This window comes from Numida meleagris, chromosome 3 (assembly GCF_002078875.1).
Source record: "Numida meleagris isolate 19003 breed g44 Domestic line chromosome 3, NumMel1.0, whole genome shotgun sequence".
Classification (NCBI taxonomy): domain Eukaryota; kingdom Metazoa; phylum Chordata; class Aves; order Galliformes; family Numididae; genus Numida; species Numida meleagris.
The window spans coordinates 8,930,041-8,949,755 of NC_034411.1; the positions used below are offsets into that span (position 1 = coordinate 8,930,041).

General features: G+C 45.0%; 1 protein-coding gene across 14 annotated transcripts in view; it reads left to right on the forward strand.

Annotated features, from left to right (window-relative positions):
• The window catches only part of TOGARAM2 (TOG array regulator of axonemal microtubules 2), a 48,835-nt gene that overhangs the window by 19,849 nt on the left and 9,271 nt on the right, over positions 1-19,715 (forward strand). For 13 of the 14 annotated variants that reach the window (XM_021391783.1, XM_021391777.1, XM_021391778.1 and 10 more), the window contains 16 exons: positions 69-194; positions 1,178-1,312; positions 1,885-2,094; positions 2,382-2,602; positions 4,144-4,316; positions 5,565-5,611; positions 7,476-7,666; positions 8,509-8,668; positions 9,622-9,786; positions 11,424-11,565; positions 12,629-12,734; positions 14,429-14,664; positions 15,858-16,016; positions 17,027-17,144; positions 18,054-18,157; positions 19,492-19,690. In XM_021391783.1, coding sequence (XP_021247458.1) covers positions 167-194; positions 1,178-1,312; positions 1,885-2,094; positions 2,382-2,602; positions 4,144-4,316; positions 5,565-5,611; positions 7,476-7,666; positions 8,509-8,668; positions 9,622-9,786; positions 11,424-11,565; positions 12,629-12,734; positions 14,429-14,664; positions 15,858-16,016; positions 17,027-17,144; positions 18,054-18,157; positions 19,492-19,690 — 2,394 coding nt within the window. In that variant the 5' untranslated portion in view covers positions 69-166. The remainder of the gene's footprint in view (positions 1-68; positions 195-1,177; positions 1,313-1,884; positions 2,095-2,381; positions 2,603-4,143; positions 4,317-5,564; positions 5,612-7,475; positions 7,667-8,508; positions 8,669-9,621; positions 9,787-11,423; positions 11,566-12,628; positions 12,735-14,428; positions 14,665-15,857; positions 16,017-17,026; positions 17,145-18,053; positions 18,158-19,491; positions 19,691-19,715) is intronic. The other variant, XM_021391785.1, reaches the window with a different exon arrangement.

Sequence of the window (19,715 nt, forward strand, 5' to 3'; positions counted from 1 at the left end):
CACACGTAATGCCACAGGGCAAGGGTGATGGCTGTCAGCTGTACTAGCAGTGCCCTTTTTCCGTGCAGGCTCCTGATGCTGCAAAGGACCCCAGCGGTGGCTGCGTCAGGCCCAGTGACAGGCAACGCGAGCAGCCTCTCATCTGGACAGAGCCCATCGTCCCCCCATGGCAACAGAAGATAATTTTGCAGCAGGTAAAGGGCTGCAGCAGATGACAGTCCTCTAGCCCTGCAGCCAGGGCTTGCTGCAGGCCTACTGCTGCAGCCTTTGTTCAGAGGATGTTTTCCTGCAGTGGAGATGCTGGTGCCCAGCCATGCTGCTTGGCTCAGGGAGGCATTGTTCCTACAAAGGCTGCATTCACAGCGCTGATCGCACAGCCCCGGAGGTGCCGGCTGTGCTGGCAAGTGCAGCACTATTCTTCATTCTGCGAGAGCCCAGCCTCAGAGGCTGGGTAATGGGGAATATATTGGCCAGGATGAAAGGCAGGGAAACACGCTGTGTGTAGCTTTGAATTTTCAGGAATAACTAAGATCAGAAGTTTTTCTCTGAGCCAGGCCATGTTTCTGGTAGTTGAGAGGAGGCATCTCTGAAGTAGAGAATAAACTCCAGTAACAGTGAAACAGAACAAGGGAGAATGTTTGGATGGACAATTTGCATTCTACAGATTCAGTATCCCAGTAAGCTCATTGAATACTGGGAACATCTAGTGCAGAGTCCTTCTCTTAGATATAATACCTACTGATTAATTGTTTGTGCCTCAGTAATTACTTTATTGTGGAGGGGCATAAAAACTAACAAATTTGATTGGGAATTACAGAAAGGAAAGGACTTTCAAGCCAGTTTTGGAAACTAGCTACTTAATAGATATTGCCCCATTCTAGATACCTTTGCAGGTTGTCTGTCCTTTGAGAGGAGATGAAAAAATCCTATAGCCTTGGATAGGCAAGCAGCAAAACATGTCATGTTCCAGAGCATCCAGCTGTCAAAATGCTGGAATGTAAGCACCTCCCTAGACAGCATGGCATGAAGTCACCAAGGCCTTTGAGGTCAGGACTGTAAACTAGTACTGATGTGTTAGTCTGATATAGAAAAGGGATGTCTGTTTATCTATTTATTTTTTCCTCCTCCTTCTCAAATGCTGCAAATTCAGATCACTTGTACTGTCTTTATTTTAAAGCTAATTATGATGCCCCAGTTGCTGTCTACTGTGGGAGCGTCCCAAAAGTCAAACCCAGATGCAGAGCTCTGCGGGGTGGAAGCATTGATTCAAACTTGCAGCTTTGTGGCAGCAGATGGATTACTGAAGAAGAAGGTGAGAATGGAAAAGGGTTTGATGCGTGATGGCAATCTCATCCCAACAGAAATCCTGATTTCAGGAAGAAATGGTCCTTGGAGGTCAATCCTGGTGCTTCTCTGCGTCAGAGCAGGTGGCTGACAGAGAGATGTGGATGATCCTGCCCTCCTCTGGTGGTGCTCTCGGCATTACATCTCTATCATCACTTCATTACACTTCACCCTTTATCACTGGTATTCAAATGATGACCACTGCCAGCTGCGATAGGGACTGCAGCCCAAATGGCCTTAAATTGGCCGCTGTCATGTGTTAGGAGTTCTGTATCTACCCATGTTATCAGTGCATGCCTTGCCATCGGTAAATTCCAAGTTCTTTTTGATTGCCCTTCAGATCTAGCCTTGAGGATTAGATGGTGCCACTGGTGTGGTTTGCCTGCTTACTAAGATGTCCCTCTGCTTTGAACTAAAACAGGTAGCACTGTGCAGATCTTTACCGGTGGTGTTCACTGAAGCCAAGGACTGACACAGGATTGGTTGACTGTAAAGCAGCGAGGTTAACAACTAACACGCTTCTTCCTATTCCATGCCTAGGGGCCATCTCTTCCCTGGAGGGCTGGGGCAGCAAGGCTAGTGTGCAGGACTTTGATGCTGGGGCTGGAGGTGATTTCTCCCCCCTTCCTCATCCAGCTTTGACACATCCCCAGGAAAGGGAGGTGAGCAGTGCTGCTCTGGAAACTACTCGGATCAAGGACAAGCTAAAGAAGAGGAGGATGTCAGAGGGCCTGCTGGCCCCACAGAGAGGTAAGGCTGCCCACTCTTCAGCAGGAGGCAAGGTCTTTCCCAGCCTAGAGAGCTAGTGCACATTGTTGCTGAACAGATCTCCCCTGTGTGTGCCCCCTTCAATAACTGTCCCTGCTCCAGCTCTCAGGTAGCCTTCTTGTTGCTGTAGGGCCATACCTGTGTGCTAATTGCACGGTGGTATCACTGTATACCTAATTTCCAAGAAATCTGTCAGATGTAATATCTAGCTTCAGGTGCTTTGTGTTTGAAGTGCTGCTTCTCTTACACTGCATCTCTCTGTTTTGCAGGCCTGACTGACAGCAGTGACCCGAAGGGGGTTGTCCTAAAGCCAGCGATTTCCAGGTCAGCTTCCCAGAGGCTCCTAGTAACCTCCAAGCCTGTGCCCCCCATCCAGAACAGCCTTCCTACCCAAGAGCCCGGCTGGATGAGCAACGGGGAGCAGGAGCTCAGGGAGGATGGCACAGATCGTGGCAGCAGCGAAGGCAACCACAAAGAATTGATATCAGAGGTAAGGAAAACAAGCTAAATCACCTGTGATAGATCTTCAGTGTACTCCTGTAGGCAGAGCTCCAAGATCTTCCCCCATGGTGTGAGCACAGGGTGGCAGCTGAGCCAAAGAAGAGCTCAGGTGGATGTAGCATTTCAGGCTGTCTTTGCAGAGTGCTTACAGCAGGCTTTGTGTCCCCAGTGTATATGAATAGGAGCATACTTCTGTGCTTTCTATGAGCTCCTCTTGTGTTTTATGACCAAGAAAAACTACCAGTAACCACGCAGAGCAAGAAAATATGTTTCACCTGGCCAAGCATATCCTTCTACAGTTAGTAAATACACATTTCTGTGAAGCATCCTCAGCTGTTATTGTTGCAGGCACAGCAGTGCATTGGCAGCTTCTTATACCGGCTCTATCTGGTTTAGATGCAGAAGATGTTTGCTGGAGCAGATAGTCCTGCAAACTCAACTTTGAGTTCCAAATACAGCAATGTCCTTCTGCACGGTCACTTCTAGTGATATTTCTAGAGCTCAGTGGCCTCTGTGCGGCTTCATTGCTTTCTGTCTGCTCAGGGTTAAATGATGGAAATTGGCAATTCAGGCCAGGGGAGTGGAGTCCAGACCCCATCCATGCGACTGGCTTTGTAGGAAGGACAGGAAGTGCAGTTGTTTTGATTTTTGTCATGATGGGCACGAGAGGGCAGAAGAATAGCAGCTTTAGTAAAGAGGAAAAACAGCAGAAGGTTAGTGGACTTCGCTTCAGCCCTGCAGATACAGAGAGCCATATGTATCCCTGACATTAACTCCACTGGTTTCACTGGAGATTGAACAGGTCCTGATTTTGCTCTTTGGCCACAAAAAGAATGATGGGGTACTATGTAAAGGTGCTCTGCTCCCACCACTGCCCTTCCTAGCTGTGGTGCGGGGAGCCTGAAGGGATGACGTTGCCAAGCTGAATGATTTCAGCAGGCAGAGAGACCTTACACAGAGTGGCAGGGTAGGGAGCTCCGCTGAACCTAATAAATGTCAGTGAGCCTGCAGTGATGAATTGTGTGGGATCTGGAGAGCACATTAGCATCTGGACCAAAAGGCTGATAGGGGAATGTTGAAAGGGCAGCAGCAGAAAAAGAATTATGGGCTTGAGAAAAGCAGGTTCTGACAGTGTGCAAAATGACTTTGTGGGGACTTGGCTGGAGATCAGTAAGGGCTGGAAGGCACCTTTAGGCAGCAGGGGGATAGTGATCTAAACCCATTTCTGTACCATAAGAAAGCTAATAGAGGCGACACCACCCCAGAACATCCTATCTGCCAAGCAGATGGCTGCAAGGTGGGAATGTAGCTGCTGCCACAGAGGTGAGCAAAGGGGGAGAGCTGTCAGCAGCATGGGATGTGGTCCCTCCTCCACCACTTGACTTTCCATTGCCCATCCTAGGCCAAGACGCTCCATCAGTTTGACTTGTTTTCCCCCAAAGTCTTAGGAAAGAGTGCAGCTAAACTGCTTGTGACATCAAGCAGGAGGGCTGTGTGCTTGGGCTGAGCGCTGCACTCTCCTATTTGCAGGCTTCGCTGCAGCCTCTGTACTGTGGTGACGAGGAAGGGAAGAAGTCACTGGGGGTGGCTTTGATTCCCCCCATCCCCAAGTCAGTAAGACCATTCGACGGGGATCCTGGCAGTACTGAAATGCCTCTTCCAAGCTTGCAGCAGTTGGTTTCTCAAGAGTCCCTGGAGATGAGGTAAGCCATAGTGTCTGCCTCTGGTATTCTGTTCAACTCACGCATCTCATGAGGTTATTTTCCACAGCTGACTCTCCAATGCATTTGTATAAACTTCTGTGTATTCACCAGATTGTATATCTATAGTGATCCAACATGTCAAACCCAACATCATACTCTTTAAAGAGTGGGCCAGAGAGAAGGAGACGGGACTTCTGAGGACCTTAAGAGCGGGTGCTCTGCTGGATTCTGATACTAATCTACTTTTTAATCCTTCTGATGCTATTTAAGAGCTGCGTTGTATGGACCTGAATCCAGCATCTGGTTTTGTGTGTGAACTTTGGCTGCCAATGTTTATACCTGTAAGAAGCCAGTATCTGTACCTGCAAAAATATGCCAGGGCAAATATTAGCTATTATATAGCTGCCTACCAAATTTATGTGCTGCTTTTACAAATGTTGCTCATAACTTCTCTGTGTCTGGGTCTCCACTGTGGAACGAGAGCAAGGATAAATCTGTTTTTGGATGTATAATCCTACAGATGTGCCATATTTACCTATGGTTTTAAGATCAAAAGGGCAAGGTGCTAGGGAACAGTTACAGGGCTGTAATCGATGGAAAGGTACTTGCTTGGATATGCATAGGGAAATCTAGCTGCCAACATTATCCTCGCTGTAACCGTAAATAAGGAGTAACGGAAACACAGTTCCAATTAAAAAAAAAAGTATAGCGCTTAAGGTGCAACCTGAATACGTTATGTACCAGCTGAGTTGGAAAAAAGCTCTTCCTTCTTGAGAGAGCAGGAAGGTGTAACACTATCCTAATGACAGAGCCAGTGGTATTAACATCTGTACCACGGTACTGTCATCAATTTAAATTGCGACCCAGCAAAGTTAGACTTCTGCTGCAGTGTAGATGTAGCTGTCCCTCTGTACAGACTGAAGACTGACTTAACATCTCTTGCTGATTCAGAAAGGTGTTTGTAAAAGTGAGAGCCACTTAGCTCCAGAAGAGATACAGCAGAATTGGATCTTGAACACCCACACTGAGGAATCTGACTCCTGCTCTTCAGCTGGAACTAGATGTTTCAGCTAGAGCTGTGACTTGAAAGTTCAATGGCAGTTAATGAGCTTTTCATATCACTGGTTTTCATGAGTTGCACTTCTTTCCATATCAGTGTGATTTTGCTAAGAAACTTTTCCTTCGTTAAAGCTAACACCTTCCTTTTTCTGTCTCCTCGTATATTCTTTTCTCCTCAATTTTCTTAAGGCCAAGATCAGGCAGCAGAACAGAAGAGAAGACCTCTGCATCTCTGGGTAGGTACAGGTCATCACTATCCTAAAATGAACATGGGAATCCAGACCTATGGTTGGCACTGTGAAATTACCGTTGAAAACAATCCTGTAACTTTTTGCTTTCCTTAATGTGCTCAGATGACTACTCCACAGTCCTGTAACTGGGAGATGTGCTCTGATCCAGCGAAAATAACTCCAGCAGGGGGTCTGAATGGCAGTAGCTGGGGAGGTACCCAGGCACCCTGGAAATGCACAGCAGGAAAAGAAATTCCCCCAACCCTTCCACGTTGTGCTCTTTTCTACACTCATCAGGTTGTTTTTTTTAATCTCCCTGAATGCTCTCTCATGGTCCAAAGATTAGAGAAATGAGAAATGCTCCCACTCATTCCACCTATGCTTGGAGGAGGAAACCTTCACTCAGAGCCATTTCTCATCCTGAACCAAACCCTTTGAGAACTGAAGTAGATTCACAAACATCTCATGTTTTTACACTGAAAGAAGTAGTGAAATCTAATGCGATAAGAAGCCCTTGTGAGTTTTCCATTTAAAGATGAAGGACTTGAGTCCATGCAGTGGTTGCCTAGACTCAGCTTTCTGTCCTCTTAAAACACAAGTCAATCAAATGCTGAGTAACAAACAGAAGCTTCCTTTTTTGCAACTAATTTGCCTTAAACGACATACGCTAAGTTTGTTATTATGAATATCTTCCCCTACTCTATCTGCAGCTGTCAGTTCTGCAAATTCAGGCTGGGTTAGGAGATAACTGTTGGCTGCTGTTTTTTTTTCCTTGCATTATGACTAGCAATAAAAGTTCTGCAAGATAAAATAGGGTGTCAGTTGCATCTGTGTTAGCCAATACTTTTAAGATGAAAACCTCAATGACACCATTGCTACTTCTTTGCCATCTGTGAGCTTGTAGTGATGAGAGAGATGAGAGTTTAACAAATAATTTTGCTGATGTAGAAAAAGAGATAAGATTCACTGGTCTCTCAGCTTGGTGTTAACGCTGCCAAATAACGAGCGTACGCTGTAGCAATGATTACTTTATTGCTGATATGCAGCTAGGATGCTGAATGCAGCTAGGGAGGAGTATTGCTGAGTAAGTAAGGTGACATTTTTGGTGGATACATTCTGGACTAGAAATGAGCTATATCATTAAGCTATCTCCCTTTCTCTCTCTCTCTTTATTATCGACCTGGCCATTCAGCAGGGGAAAAAAATCCTGATTTAAAAAAGTTATTCCTTTTTTTACTACTTGGCTATTACATGATTTTATCATCTGTGAAGCCATGTAAGGAATGATTAGTTCTCTGAGTCTTAACAGCTCTGTTGGAGAGTATTTCAGAATGAGCTGCACTGTACTATTCCCCTTAAGAGAATCAGCCTTTAGTGAGGCCACCCAGAAAGTGAGCTAATCTGCTACAACTTATAATGAAACTCCTCGGGGAGAATGAATGCAGCTTTGAGAACACAATTCTATTTTTGGTAAGACTCAAGCCATCTTGAGTTTTCCTTCAGATGCCCTCTAAAATATTCCAGCAAAGAGGAGGAAATGTTGATACCCCTATGAAGGTCTATAGCTATCAAAAAACCTCAGTTTTTTGATATTTCAGTAACTGGAAAAAGAAAAAAGGGTTTATTAAAATGAAAATGGATAGGAACAGGCAAGAAGCTTTTTGATGAGGACAGTCTTCATTTTCTTATCAAACACAGCTACCTATCAGCAGCTGAGGGCTGAGGCCTTAGTCATTCAGTAGACTTGAGTTTGATGGCCAACAGGAAATGCCACTTCTGCTGCCAGAGCCACATGGCGTTACTCGATCTGCCTAGAGAGAATATGTGTTATCTGCCTTCTCATACACAATGCATATTCATATCTCATCAGAACTCCGGACTCTGGAACCCATCTTGCCTATTCCCCAGCATCGTGTTGCCTGTAGCATGAAGTCTGCAGCACATTTGTGTGAACCTGTGCCCCCCCTGACAGATCTGCCCCTCGGCCAGGCCAAGGAGATGGATCACCTCTTGAGTCCTCGCCTTCTGAAGGATGATGACTTGAAGGACAGCAATGGAAGGGTAAGGGCTGTGGGTAGGGGTGAGAAGGCTTCTTTTTCACTGGTCAGTGACCACTTCAGTGGCAAAATATCACAGAAAACCATCATCTTCCTCTCTTGTGGAGAGGGGCATTCCTTTTCATTGCTGCAGAAGACACTTGTTGGGAGATGGCGCTAAGACTAAGAAAGAAGTATTCGCCTATGAATGCTAATTCAGTGCAGATCTGAATGGTAGATTCAGTTATACTTTCAGTGAATGTGTGTGATGTGCATGCTTGGAAGCAAAGAACATAATGTTAGGTGTAAGCAAGGCTGCAAAAGAGTAGTTTTCCTTGGTTACCATACTTGCTGTATCTCATAACTGTGTTACTCTTCATTTTTTTTGTTCATTAAGACCAATGTTTCTCAAGCTTTTTTCACGTGACTCCTCCTTAGGACACATGCTTTTCAGGGAGCAACTCAGCTCCTCAGGAGCAGAGAATGGAGAAGGAGCTGTGATTGCTGACTGTGAGCGGCTTTTGCTCTCCTGCCACGGCCTGCAGGAACCGAGCTGTCTGCCCTCTAGTAATGTGGGCTATACCTTTTGGGGCACTGCTGTGGTCCTCTTGGTTTGAGCAGGGCTTTGCCACAGCTTGAGAAGCAGCACCTTGAGCCAGTGGAAGGATTTGGAAACAAAGCGTTATAGACAGTTGGACATAATTGTATGTTGAGATGAGGAAAAGGAGGAAATATTCTGAAGCTATTGGGATATTTGTGGAACTGCACTGAAGACCACGATGCTCAAGCACTGTATTCCTGATGAGGGATCACGGGCAGTTTGTGCATATCTCTTCATGCTCATTGATGCATTTCTTCTACAACCAGATCCATATCACCATATCCAAGTCTGCTCAGGAGAAAATGCGCCAGAAGCAAACAAGAGAGATGGAGCTTTTGCTCAGAGAGAGGGAGAAAGAGAGGGCAAAGGAGAAGTCGTTGCAGTTCTCCACATGGAGCGCTGACCTTGGGGGTGCGGCCAGAGATGGTGAGTGGTTGCTATAGTTGTGGGGCTTTGTGTTCACTTGTTTACTGTTTGCATAGTGTTGTAAATGCCTATGAAATCAAACTGGAAGGCTGTTTCACTTACATCTGAGTGGAATTTAGAATATGATTTATTTCTGTTTTCCAAAGAAAATTACAGAGGCATGAAGTGTCTTGCCTGCAGCCCATAGCGAGTCAGTGACAGAATATAAATAACTTCCCCTCCTTCTCCTACCAAGTCTTGCAGACTGTATAAGTCTTGCAAATGACATTTGGGCTTCAGACTCCCTCTAATTGAGAGTAGCTTACAGAAAAGGTGAATGGGTGAGTCTAAATGCTTCTTAACTAAGCTGCAACCTGGAAGAGCAGAAATCGAACTGTTTCCAATTAAAAGGCAAAAAGGAATTATTGCTCACATGATAGGACAAATTATCCTGCTCCCTGCCCCCCGCAGAGGAGCTTGCATTGCTGAGCCATGCTGGAGCCCTTAGCAACGCTCACATTTTACCCACATGAATGCACAGCTTCGCTGACTTAATTGCAGCTGACAGGCTCCGATTGTCCTGCAGCATGCATTACCACAAGTGCTGCTGCAGTGAACTTAAGAAGTCAGCACCAAGCCCAAGGGCACCAGGCAAGGTTATCTGCTCTTTTTCTTGCTGCTGTTTTGTGAAATGCTGGTATGGAGTGATGAGGTGGGAGCTCCAGAAATGTAGCTTCCGTATCCGGCCTTTGAAACAGGAAAACAAAGGAAGAGCAGTGCTGAGTTTTCCTCATTTTTGAATGGAGAGTATCACTGTATTCTGCTATCAGTCCCAGGTTAGCATGCAAAATGTCATGCTTGGAACAACTGGACAAAAGATTGTTACCCAACTCCAACAACATTTCTAGCCATTTTCAAGCCTGCAGTCACCCTGCCTAGCATCCTACTCACAAGGCGCTTTTCTGTCTACGCAGACTTTGGCCAGCCTCATATCAATGGGGCAGCCTCCATCTCCTCCAGCACCAGCAATGCATGCAGGTCAAGCATTGGTACCATGCTGAGGAAGCGGGTCAACAGGCCCTCCTTGCCCAGCATCCCCGTCATCAGCCAGGACACCAGCTTCCCGCGGCACTCCTCAGGTGAGCCCGCTCTGCTGAAGCTCCCACACCAGCTCCTCCCTCCCACAAGGAGCACAAACTGCTTGTTCCCCAAATGCAGGTGGGACCTCAGGTCCAAATCCTATCCTGAGGATTGAGAGCAAGCCTGCTTTGGAGCCACTCCAGATCAATGATACTGGAGCAGCTGGTCCTTATGGATCCGCTGGAAAGTTTAACTGAATAAAGCAGTGGTAAAGCCTTAACCTCATACTGAGAGTCCAAAATATAACACTCGTGCTGTGTTGAGCCAGTAGCTTAAACAGGGAGGCAGCTGTAACTGCAGGGCTAGCCACTGTGCGCGTACACGTACCATCATGATCAGTTAGCGCTTACTGTTGTGTCCTCTGCCCATGCCAGCTTTTCTGCTATTGCAGCAGGTGACATAAAGGAGAAGCTACTTGGGGATCCCAGCTGCTTGCTACCTGCAATAAATACACAGCAGATACTGAATGCACAGAGATTCTCATTTCTGTTTTGTGGGTAGCCTATCTCGTATTGTGAATTAAGAAAAAGGGAGCTAGGAATCATACTTCAAATGGTATATTCTAGAGGTGCTACTCACTGATTTTCGAAATTGACCAGAACTAGCCTGACATGACTCTCCATTTGTGTTGAATATGCGTATCTACATATTTATACCAAGACATCACTAACATCAGTGAGATTTAAATTTAGCCCATCAGAGCATTTTTGAAAAAATTGCTGCTGATTTTACAGTTCCTCCATCCTCCATGTTTTGTAGAACACACGAGGAAGCTTGAATATTCTATAAAGACGATGTCAGTTCATCTAGATTCTATGCGATGTTTATATTCAATACTTTCAGACAACTCAGGTGTTTTCATCTACACTTTCGAAAATGAGCTTTTGAGGGCAAGACATGAAAACTATGAAATGGTTTTCAAAACAAACGCATTTGTCATCTCGATTTTGTTGTACCTTGTACATATATCATCAGGAGAGCGTGTTTGCCAACAATTTGCATCTATATTTACATATTTTTATTCCCAATTCATGTTTGGAGGGTTTTTTTTTTGTCACAGCTATCTAGACTAGAAATTGCATTTTTCCACAAGAGAAAGCTTAGGCACGGCGCAGTTTGCAAACGAGTACCTTTGATGACAAATAAATTTCACTTCCGTGTCTTCAAAGTGCAACCAGTGTATACCACTGAAACAGTAAATATTCATAACACTTGGAAAATAACAAAAACTATAAACTGCTACTTTCCCAATAGTGTATTAAAATATATGTACACTCAGCTGCCTGCTGTCTAGAACGCTTGAAATGAATGGAAACGGGTCCACCGCTGGATTTAGAGGGTGAGGTAGCGGTTCCCTGGTGGTTGCTCCTTGGGGATTTGCCTGAGCCCAGCAGGACTCAGTGTGCAGATTTCAGGTTTACAGAAGGAGCTGGAGCCCCGCGTGGGGTGGTAGGGGGGTCACTTGGGTGCTGGGGAAACCAGTAAGCCAGGAAGCAGAAGGGAAAGCCTTCTCTTGAAGGCAAAGCCAGTTTATACCCATATGTAATCTCAGCTGAGAGGTTTGTTTGGAGCATGCTCTGCGGTGCTGTGCCTTGCTAAGGGTATGTACTGCCAATGTCTGACCCTCTGCCTACAGCAAACTCACTGCCAGCTATTGCTTTGGGCTGTCTGGAGTGGGGAGAGGAGCCTGAGTGCGGGGACGCCGGAGAGACCAGACCCTTCTCTCACCCAGAGCAGGGGCTGCTCGATGCACTCGCGTGGCTCAGCAGCAGTGACTGGTAAGAACTTCCTTTCTTCTCATCCTTTTTCCCTCACAGTTTAAAGGTAAGTCAGAAATGGTTTCTTGCGGTGCCTCTGAGCATCTGAAAGCTTCAGGAAAGAAAGAAATCATGGAACAAGACAATTTGCCTCTTGATACCAGAAGCAGTCTTGAGTTTAGAGATTTGGGGCCCTCAGGATGCTGGCCTAGATGGGACTGAGTAAGGAGTTCTCTCTGGTCCTGCTGCTGGCAGCAGCAGCGGAGAAGGCCCTTTGCCCTGGCGGTGCCTACGGGGAGTTCCAATTTCTGCAAAACAGATGGAGAAGTGCTGCAGAGCTGCTTAACCTCTTATTTCTCCCGAAGTGCTTGTGGCAAAAGAAAAGGGAAAAAAAAATATCTTTTAGAATCCTTGTGTTTCTAGAAACTAACATTTCCTCCTTCCAGCTCGCTATGGGCCAAACAGAGATATTTTGTTGATAATCACTGTTTATCCTGAAATTAGATGAACACAGGAGACTATGAATTTCTGGTGGGCATCTTTCTGATTTCTGGGGCTCTGTTCACACCAAGATAACTGAAAAATCTCCAGCTTTTGAAACAGCTTCCTTGCATGGGTGCTTTGCTTTGTTCCCCTCCACGTTGCACAGGTGAGGGGCAGAGAGCTGCTGCAGGTGTGAAGAGACCAGGTTCCACTCAGGTGCTCAGGGACCCCAGTGGTGGTGAGTTCCCTGCCCTACAGCCCTCTAGGCCTTGGCTCTGTCCTGTGCCTTCATCCAGCTCAGGTCCTTTATTAATAGGGTGAGGAAAGAATGGCATAGGGAATTTGTGTGCCAGGGCTTTTGAGAAAGCTGTCTTGTTTAATGGCTACAAATTAAACCTGAAACCATCTATTTACTTTCTGGATTTGCATATGCTTTTGATCATTACAGCCTCCAGTGGCAACCAGTCCCACCATTTAGCTAAGAGCCATATGAGGAGCATCTCCCTTTGTTTGTTTGAGCTGACACCCTGGTAATTTCCGAGGGTGCTGCCTTCTCCTTGGGCAGTGAGAAAAATCAATCTCTTTGGTAATTGCCTTTCAGGCAGCTGAAGGGGAAAGGACTCTTCAGCATCAGACGCTTGGCCATCTGCCACTCGGAAATCCTCCTTGGTAGACTTCATGATGTTACCTTGGCGGTTACCAAAGAGGTAGGAGTATTGTTTTTAATTGGATCCCACATACATTACACACAGGGCATAGATTAGTTATGTATTCATAACTGCTCATTTACATGTGACCTCAGTGCCTTCGTTACTATTTTGAGATCTTACATCTCTAATAGCTATGTCACCTATCTATACAATCTGTCTGTACGTATAGTGGTATGTGGTGTATCTCTGCCTCTCCTCTTTGAGCTAGGTGTCATTATAATGCCATATACAAATGCAGGTACTGAAGAACTCATAAGGTGATTTGCCGCAGCCCAAATCTCTGTCCAAGCTGTAATTGAATGCTGCACCTTCTGCCTCTCATCTCCCTCCCACTTTGTCTTCCTCAGCATCCTGGCGATTAACTATAGGTATATATTTTCCAGTGTTTCCTGATGATCTCTTCTTCTTCCTTTCAGTGTGCTTTTTGGTGATTTGTCCTTTCCACTGACCCACTGCCTCTATGCACCAGTGATATTTTACATTGCAGCCTCTGGGTGCTTGGAGCATCCTAGCTGTGGGATATGCTGGGCACACAACTTTGCTGTCCAACTGTCAAGTTAACAGAAGTCTCAGCCTAAGCTGCTTAGAAAAGCTTGTGACAATATTTCCAACTTGGCATTTGTTTGAGGCCCGAACCAGCTATCTTTTACTACACGACTGCCAAATATATTAAATTTTCCTTTGCTTGCAGAACGTGGTAAGACTTAACTCCTTTCCATGAAAGTCAGTCCTTATCTTCTATCCAATATCCAATGATATTGGAGGCTTGAATGTTCCTTGTGTTGAACTCTTCAAACTTTTCTTTTTTACACATGCAGAACTCAGATTCTCTCACTGAGATCAGTCCTTAGAGCTTATCTTTCTGATTTTGACATTGTTTTTATGTTTGAGGAAATTTCCTCCTTTTTTCACTGTGCACTCATGCGCAGAGACATTGTTCAGTTTTCATTTCACTTGAGTTCCAGATTTTGCTTTAACAAGCGCTTCTAGCCCTCGCATAGTTCTTTTTTCTTAACAAGCATAATCAAGTCTGGACAAAAGAAGGGTTGGACTGTCCTCCAAAAAGTGTCTTTTGAATGAAGCACACGACTCCTCAGGTGCTTCTTCCTTTCCCTTGTGGGAGAGCTCTTTGGAAGCATGGATCACTCCAGAGCAGCACCAGAAGTTAGAAAAGCCTATTGACAACATCTATAATTGCAAGTGGTCCTCCAGAATCCTTGAGTCCAACAGACTGAGTAGATTAAGAGGCAGATGGACTCAAGTGCCTGTTGTGAATTTGGTTGTAGACCTGAACATGTGAACTCCATTTCCTGAGCGCTAAATGGTCAGTGTTACATTTTTGGACAGGAGGAAAGTGCCTCTGTTCCTCTATCTTGTCAGCTCTTAATTTTTTTTTCTTTCAGTGGAAGGGTCTAAAATCAAAATAGTGTAACAGTGTGGGCTAAGTAGACTGCTTTATTCTATGTGGAATGAAGTTTCTTAGGCCTGCAGTCTCACTGAAATTGGATTGTAAGTGGGCCTGAGGACACAAAAGAAGTTGGTGTTAGAGTAAATTCTGTGCTTGTGATCTCCTGCCCTTTTGTTCCACTCGGACACAGAAAAAAAATCATGTTGTTTTCTGGGACTTCTGCCCAGGGGAATGGATTTTCTTTACAAGATGATTCTTACGTTCTCCCTCATGTCTTCCCCAGGTGAACAACCTCCGGTCGAAGGTGTCTCGCTTTGCAATCAGCACTCTTGGAGAGCTCTTCAGGATCATGAAGAAACACATGGACCAGGAGGTAGAGGAGGTTGCTCGGGCTTTGCTCCGGAAGACTGGGGACTCCAGCGAGTTCATTCAGAAAGCAGCTGATCGATCCCTGGGGATTATGGTGGGGAGTGTGACTCCTGCACGAGCAATGGCTGCTCTTCTGGCTGGTGGGGTCAAGTATGTGGTTCTTCTCTTAGTGACATCCTTCACCTAAAATTGTGTGCTAGGTGGAAAGGACAGGATACAGAGGGAGGACAGAAAGAGGGAAGGGTCCTTTATTCTGCATTTTCGGTGAATTCAGAGGTGAATGTGTCCAATTACTCCCTTCCTCAGCTTGTCTCCCTTCTGTCCTGCTGTAATCTACTTGCTCTCACAGTCTGTCAGCACTGCCTAGATATAGTGAATGATGAGGAAGCAAAAGCCCCGGTGGAGGTTGGTGGTATGGCCTTGTGGCTTTGCGGGAAAAGGGACAATGGCAATTGCAGCAGTGAATGCCCTTTGCTATTTCACAACGCTAACCACAGAGGCTCTGGGGAAAAAAAAAAAACACATGCATCATCATTATGCCATTAACTTGAGAAACAGGGATGCTAATTGCTGGGTCATGGAGCATGCAGGGGCGAGGATGGGCTGGGTGCAGCACAGCCTGCTCAACAAGCACAGCTCCTGCCAAGAGGACAGTCGTGTCCTCAGAGCTTCTCTTTCTATTCAAATTGATGCTGCAAGTTGGCTTTGAGACGGTGAGTCACTTCACAGGCGCCTTCACAGGCAGACTCCCATGAGGTATCTGAAGCAAATGCTGCCTTAAAATATTAGTGCCGTGTCTGATAGTTTTGAGTAGGCACTCTCTAGAAAAGACAATTTGGCTAAAATGACTGCTACCCTTTCCTCAGCTTTTGAAAAGGGTAAAACATCCAAACAGTTAACAATTGCCAAGCTTCCGAAAACAAACTGGCTGCACTGCTGCATATTCCACAGCTCCGTACTCCACACAGCTTTTCCTGCTCTTTCAAGAGTGGGCAGATTTAGAAGTGGGTGGAACAAGCCCCAGTCCTACTGCAGTGCTCTCTGTGGTGGGAGCCCTCTGATGACTCAACAAGGAGTATCTTTCATTTTCTTCTTTCTCACAGTTGATAATTTCAGGAAAGAAATTGATTATCTGATAGTCCAGGGAGGTTGAATTCCTCCCTCCTCTCTGTACGTAGCCCGTCTGTATCGTGCTAACGTATGCGTTTGAGGGCAGTATCTTCTCCTGTTGGCAAATGTTGCAGTGAGGGCTCATGCCCACTTCCCCAGTGATGACAGGCACCATGCTGTGACCGATGCCTGTCCTTTGAGCTCTCCTTTCCCCTCTGCTCTCTTGTTTCCAGTCACCGCAATGTCCTGGTGCGGAAGTACGCAGCGGAACACCTGCTGACCGTGATGGAGCAGATTGGAGCTGAGAAGCTCCTGTCAGGGTCGCGTGACAGTGTTGAGCTGCTCGTTCACATGCTGGTCAAGCTTGCTCAGGACTGCAATCAGGATACAAGGTGAGAATTCCTCATTTTAGCTCCTAAAAATGGAAAGCTGTCTGATGTCTGGCTGTGATGAAACAACAAAAGAGTGGAAGGTGAAGTAAATATCTAACAAGTTACTTCCTAGTGTGAATAATGATGTTTTGGGAAACAACTGCACTGGCTAAAATGAAGTTGTCCAGCAAGGAGGACTGCTGCTGAATTCCTGTGACTTGAATGATTTTTTTATTCAGATCAGCTGAGCTCAGACTAATCAGCGGCATTAGCCACTGATTATCACATAAGGATCCCAAGCGTTTCCTCCTGGTAAGGTTAAGACTGTCCTAGAAAAAAATTCTGTCTTTCTTCAAGCAAAGCATTCAGTCTTTCTAAATCCCTTCTGCAGATTTAGTTGTCTTAAGGTATTTACAGCTTTTTCTTTCTGACAGTATAATGTTGTCTGTGGCTGAACAAACTACTGATTTCCTCCTGCAGATAGCTGTAGTTTCATAGCAGGTTATAAACGCAAACAAAGGCCCCTTACTTTCACTGTTACTCTAAATTCCCATTAGTAGATGCAGGAACACACAAGTAACTAACTGCGCATGTTTATACCCATTGTACAGAATAAGAAATAGTAAGCATGAATTGATTTGTCCTAGCTTCTCTGCCAGAAAAGGAAAAGTCTTGTGGAATGGCAGCAAGGCACTGCAAATAAATCACGACAGCAAAGCGGATGCACTCTGCTCATCCTTTGATCACAGAAACAATTTCACAATTTCACTGTGAAATTATATTCTCCTGTTGCCCTCTGTCCTTGCAGGCTCTTCTCTTCAACTGGCAGAACTGTGCAGTGGTGTCAGGTGGAGGTAAACATCTCCATTGCTGAATGGACAGTACCTTCTTATGAAGGTACTGCAGGTGACGAGTTGAAAATCTCAGCATATTCTATTAAATTCTTTCTTTTGTTTATGCACAAGGCAAGGGAGATCGCAGTAATTCTATGTAGCTAAAATGTTTATTCACTTATCTCTTCTCTGTATTAGGTTTTATGGACGGAAGATGCTGAGTATATTGATGAGTCATCCCAAATTTGATGGACATTTGAAACAATTCCTCCCCTCACGTGACTTGCAAGTCGTTATGGCAACAATTAAGCAGAAAGTAAGTGCTTGGCAGAAGACACATCTCCTTTATGCAAGTACTAAGATTGCCAGTATGAGATTAAATGCATTTAGACTTCCTTTATCGCATTCTTCTTCTGCTGCATCATTTTGCTTCTGGAAATGAACTGTTGTTTCTTGGTGTGTTTATCAGCAGACAGTGAAGGAATCGGTGTGATTAGAAATAAAGTGGTTGTCTGTTGAATATCAGCAGCAAACAGGATAGGAAGCCAGGAGAAAATGGTTTTATCTCCATCCCTAAATCCTAATCTCCTAAAAAAAAAACCCTGTTGCCCTCCACCCTACAGAATGCATCAGAAAAAGGAAGCAGTAGTGCCAAGAAATTTCCCAAATAAACAAATATACACAAAGCTATCACAACCAGTGGCAGTATTGTCTGTACTCTGGGAATGCTGCCCTGCTTTCACGCACCATGGATCTTGAAGAAACTCTGTGAATTTGGCAGCCAGTAGAAAATCATCTCTGTTTTTCTTTTCGTTCCTCTCCATTTATATTCTAGAAAATAATGTGTCTTTGTGCAGGAATAGTGAGAGGGAGGACCAAATCAACTCTCAACATAATAGGCCAACCTCCAGAGAGTCCAGAAGTTTTCTGCTTTTCTCTCTGAGAAGTCGTGTTCCCTATTAGTCTGCATTATTCCTGTTTGTGCTCATAACTAATGATTTACTGCTGCCTGTCATGGTAACAGCTACAATCTGCACTAGGTTGGTGAAAACAAAACCTGCAGCAGACATTGCTGAATCTCTGGCCCTCCTCCCTCTTTATGTTATGAAATGTGTTCTTGAGCTTTTCTTCATAAGTGTGATCCTGGTTATAATCTGTGTTTAAGCAAATCGTTTCCTATTTTATCTTTTATAAATTAATGTGCTTTTTTAATATATGTATTTAGGGGATAGAAGACCGTATGTCTGAACCTCCATCTGCCAAAGGCCGCGGGGAGTCCAGGAACAGTGGTTTGATGACGTCCCAGGAACACTTGCCTTCTGATGAAGGGTACTGAACTCTTCTGTTTTATTTGACAGAGCATGTGACAAGCTTTTTATGTCTTCTCTTCAGTAAAATCTTTCTGGTGGGGCTGAACTGTGCCAGGGTATGTTTCATGCCCTGCAAAACCTTCTAGAATGAAAAAAGTCTGCTTCTGCACTAGGCTGAATGCAAGTTCTCTAGGGGGGGAGTAGGTTTCCTCAAAAATGGAGAGAGGAAGAGAGAACGACCAGTGGCAGCTCAGAAGAGCCAGTGCAGTGGTTGGGACAGTGATGTGGAGGCTGTGAGAGGGTCACGTCTCTGCTGTTTGACTTCAGAGTCAGGACCTTATCCTACTGGAGTGTGTTTTTTTTTTTTTTTTAATATGGGTAATTTTGATGAGAGATCCCAGTCTGGAATGAAGATGCTATTCTCAAAATGGCATTTTCCATGCGTGTGGTTTGACTTGACTAAATCAATTGTTTTCAAACAGCATCAGCGAGACAATTCCTGAGCAACTCTGGAAGACAGACAACTCAGTGTGGTCTTTTTATGTAGCTGTCTATGTCATTCAGACCCATGATTGATTGGCTGATGGACAGCATTTCCTCAATGCTGCAGATTAGCATCTAAGATAGGAATTTAGTCCTTGCTACCTCCCCGTTCCAGTGAGAAAACTACTTGTACCTGTTTTCCTCTGACAGCAGAGCACACTGTTGCACTCAGTGGTGGCAAGAAGATGACCACATACCTCACTACCGTGGTTACGATCCCCCTGCACTTGTGCCAGAGAGAGGTTGATCTAAGGGAATTGTTTCCACTGAGTTTGCTAAGCTGTGAATCTGTCTCTAGGGAAACAATACTGTGAGCTCAGTAGTGGGTTGAATGACTGAGGTTTACATTTGCGTTACCAACTCTCTGAATCCCTTCAGATACGCCATTTAATCTCTCTGAGTGGGATTCACCTGTTCAGATGCATATGAACTATTTATCCAGATTCCCATACATATTACACAGGCACTTCCCCAGGATAATTCATTTCCTTGTAATATAGACAACCCATAACTTTGAAGTAGTGCCTATTTTTCCCCACAAAGGAATGCTAGATGAGTACCTTGAAGACATCTGAAGATAACTGAGATAAATTCTATCCTCGGTGCCTTGGTTTTCCTGAGTAACCAGTAGTGACAAAGTTACTTGGAGGTTGCCTCCTGTAACGATTGCCATGAGATCAAAGTTGCTTTTCTGATCAGGATCTAGCTGAAATAACATCATTAGGAAGTCTCCTCAAGATGTTTTCCTCTCAATTAACTGAAGATGTCATCACCAAAAGGACTTACTTTGTTTTTACTTTCCAATTTGAGGTCCAGCTCTGATGTCCTCCTCTTACCCCATCAGACAGTTCGGCGCACATCGCTTCGCTCTGTGGAAGAGATTGAACAACTCAAGGAGCTTAACAAGCTCCTGACAGCAAAGGAATTTCAGACACGGATGGAAGGAGTCGTTCTCCTCCTAGATCACTGCAAAAGCAACCCCCAGCTCATCTCAGCTAATATGGTCCAGGTAACTAGGCCATCTCCATAGCTCC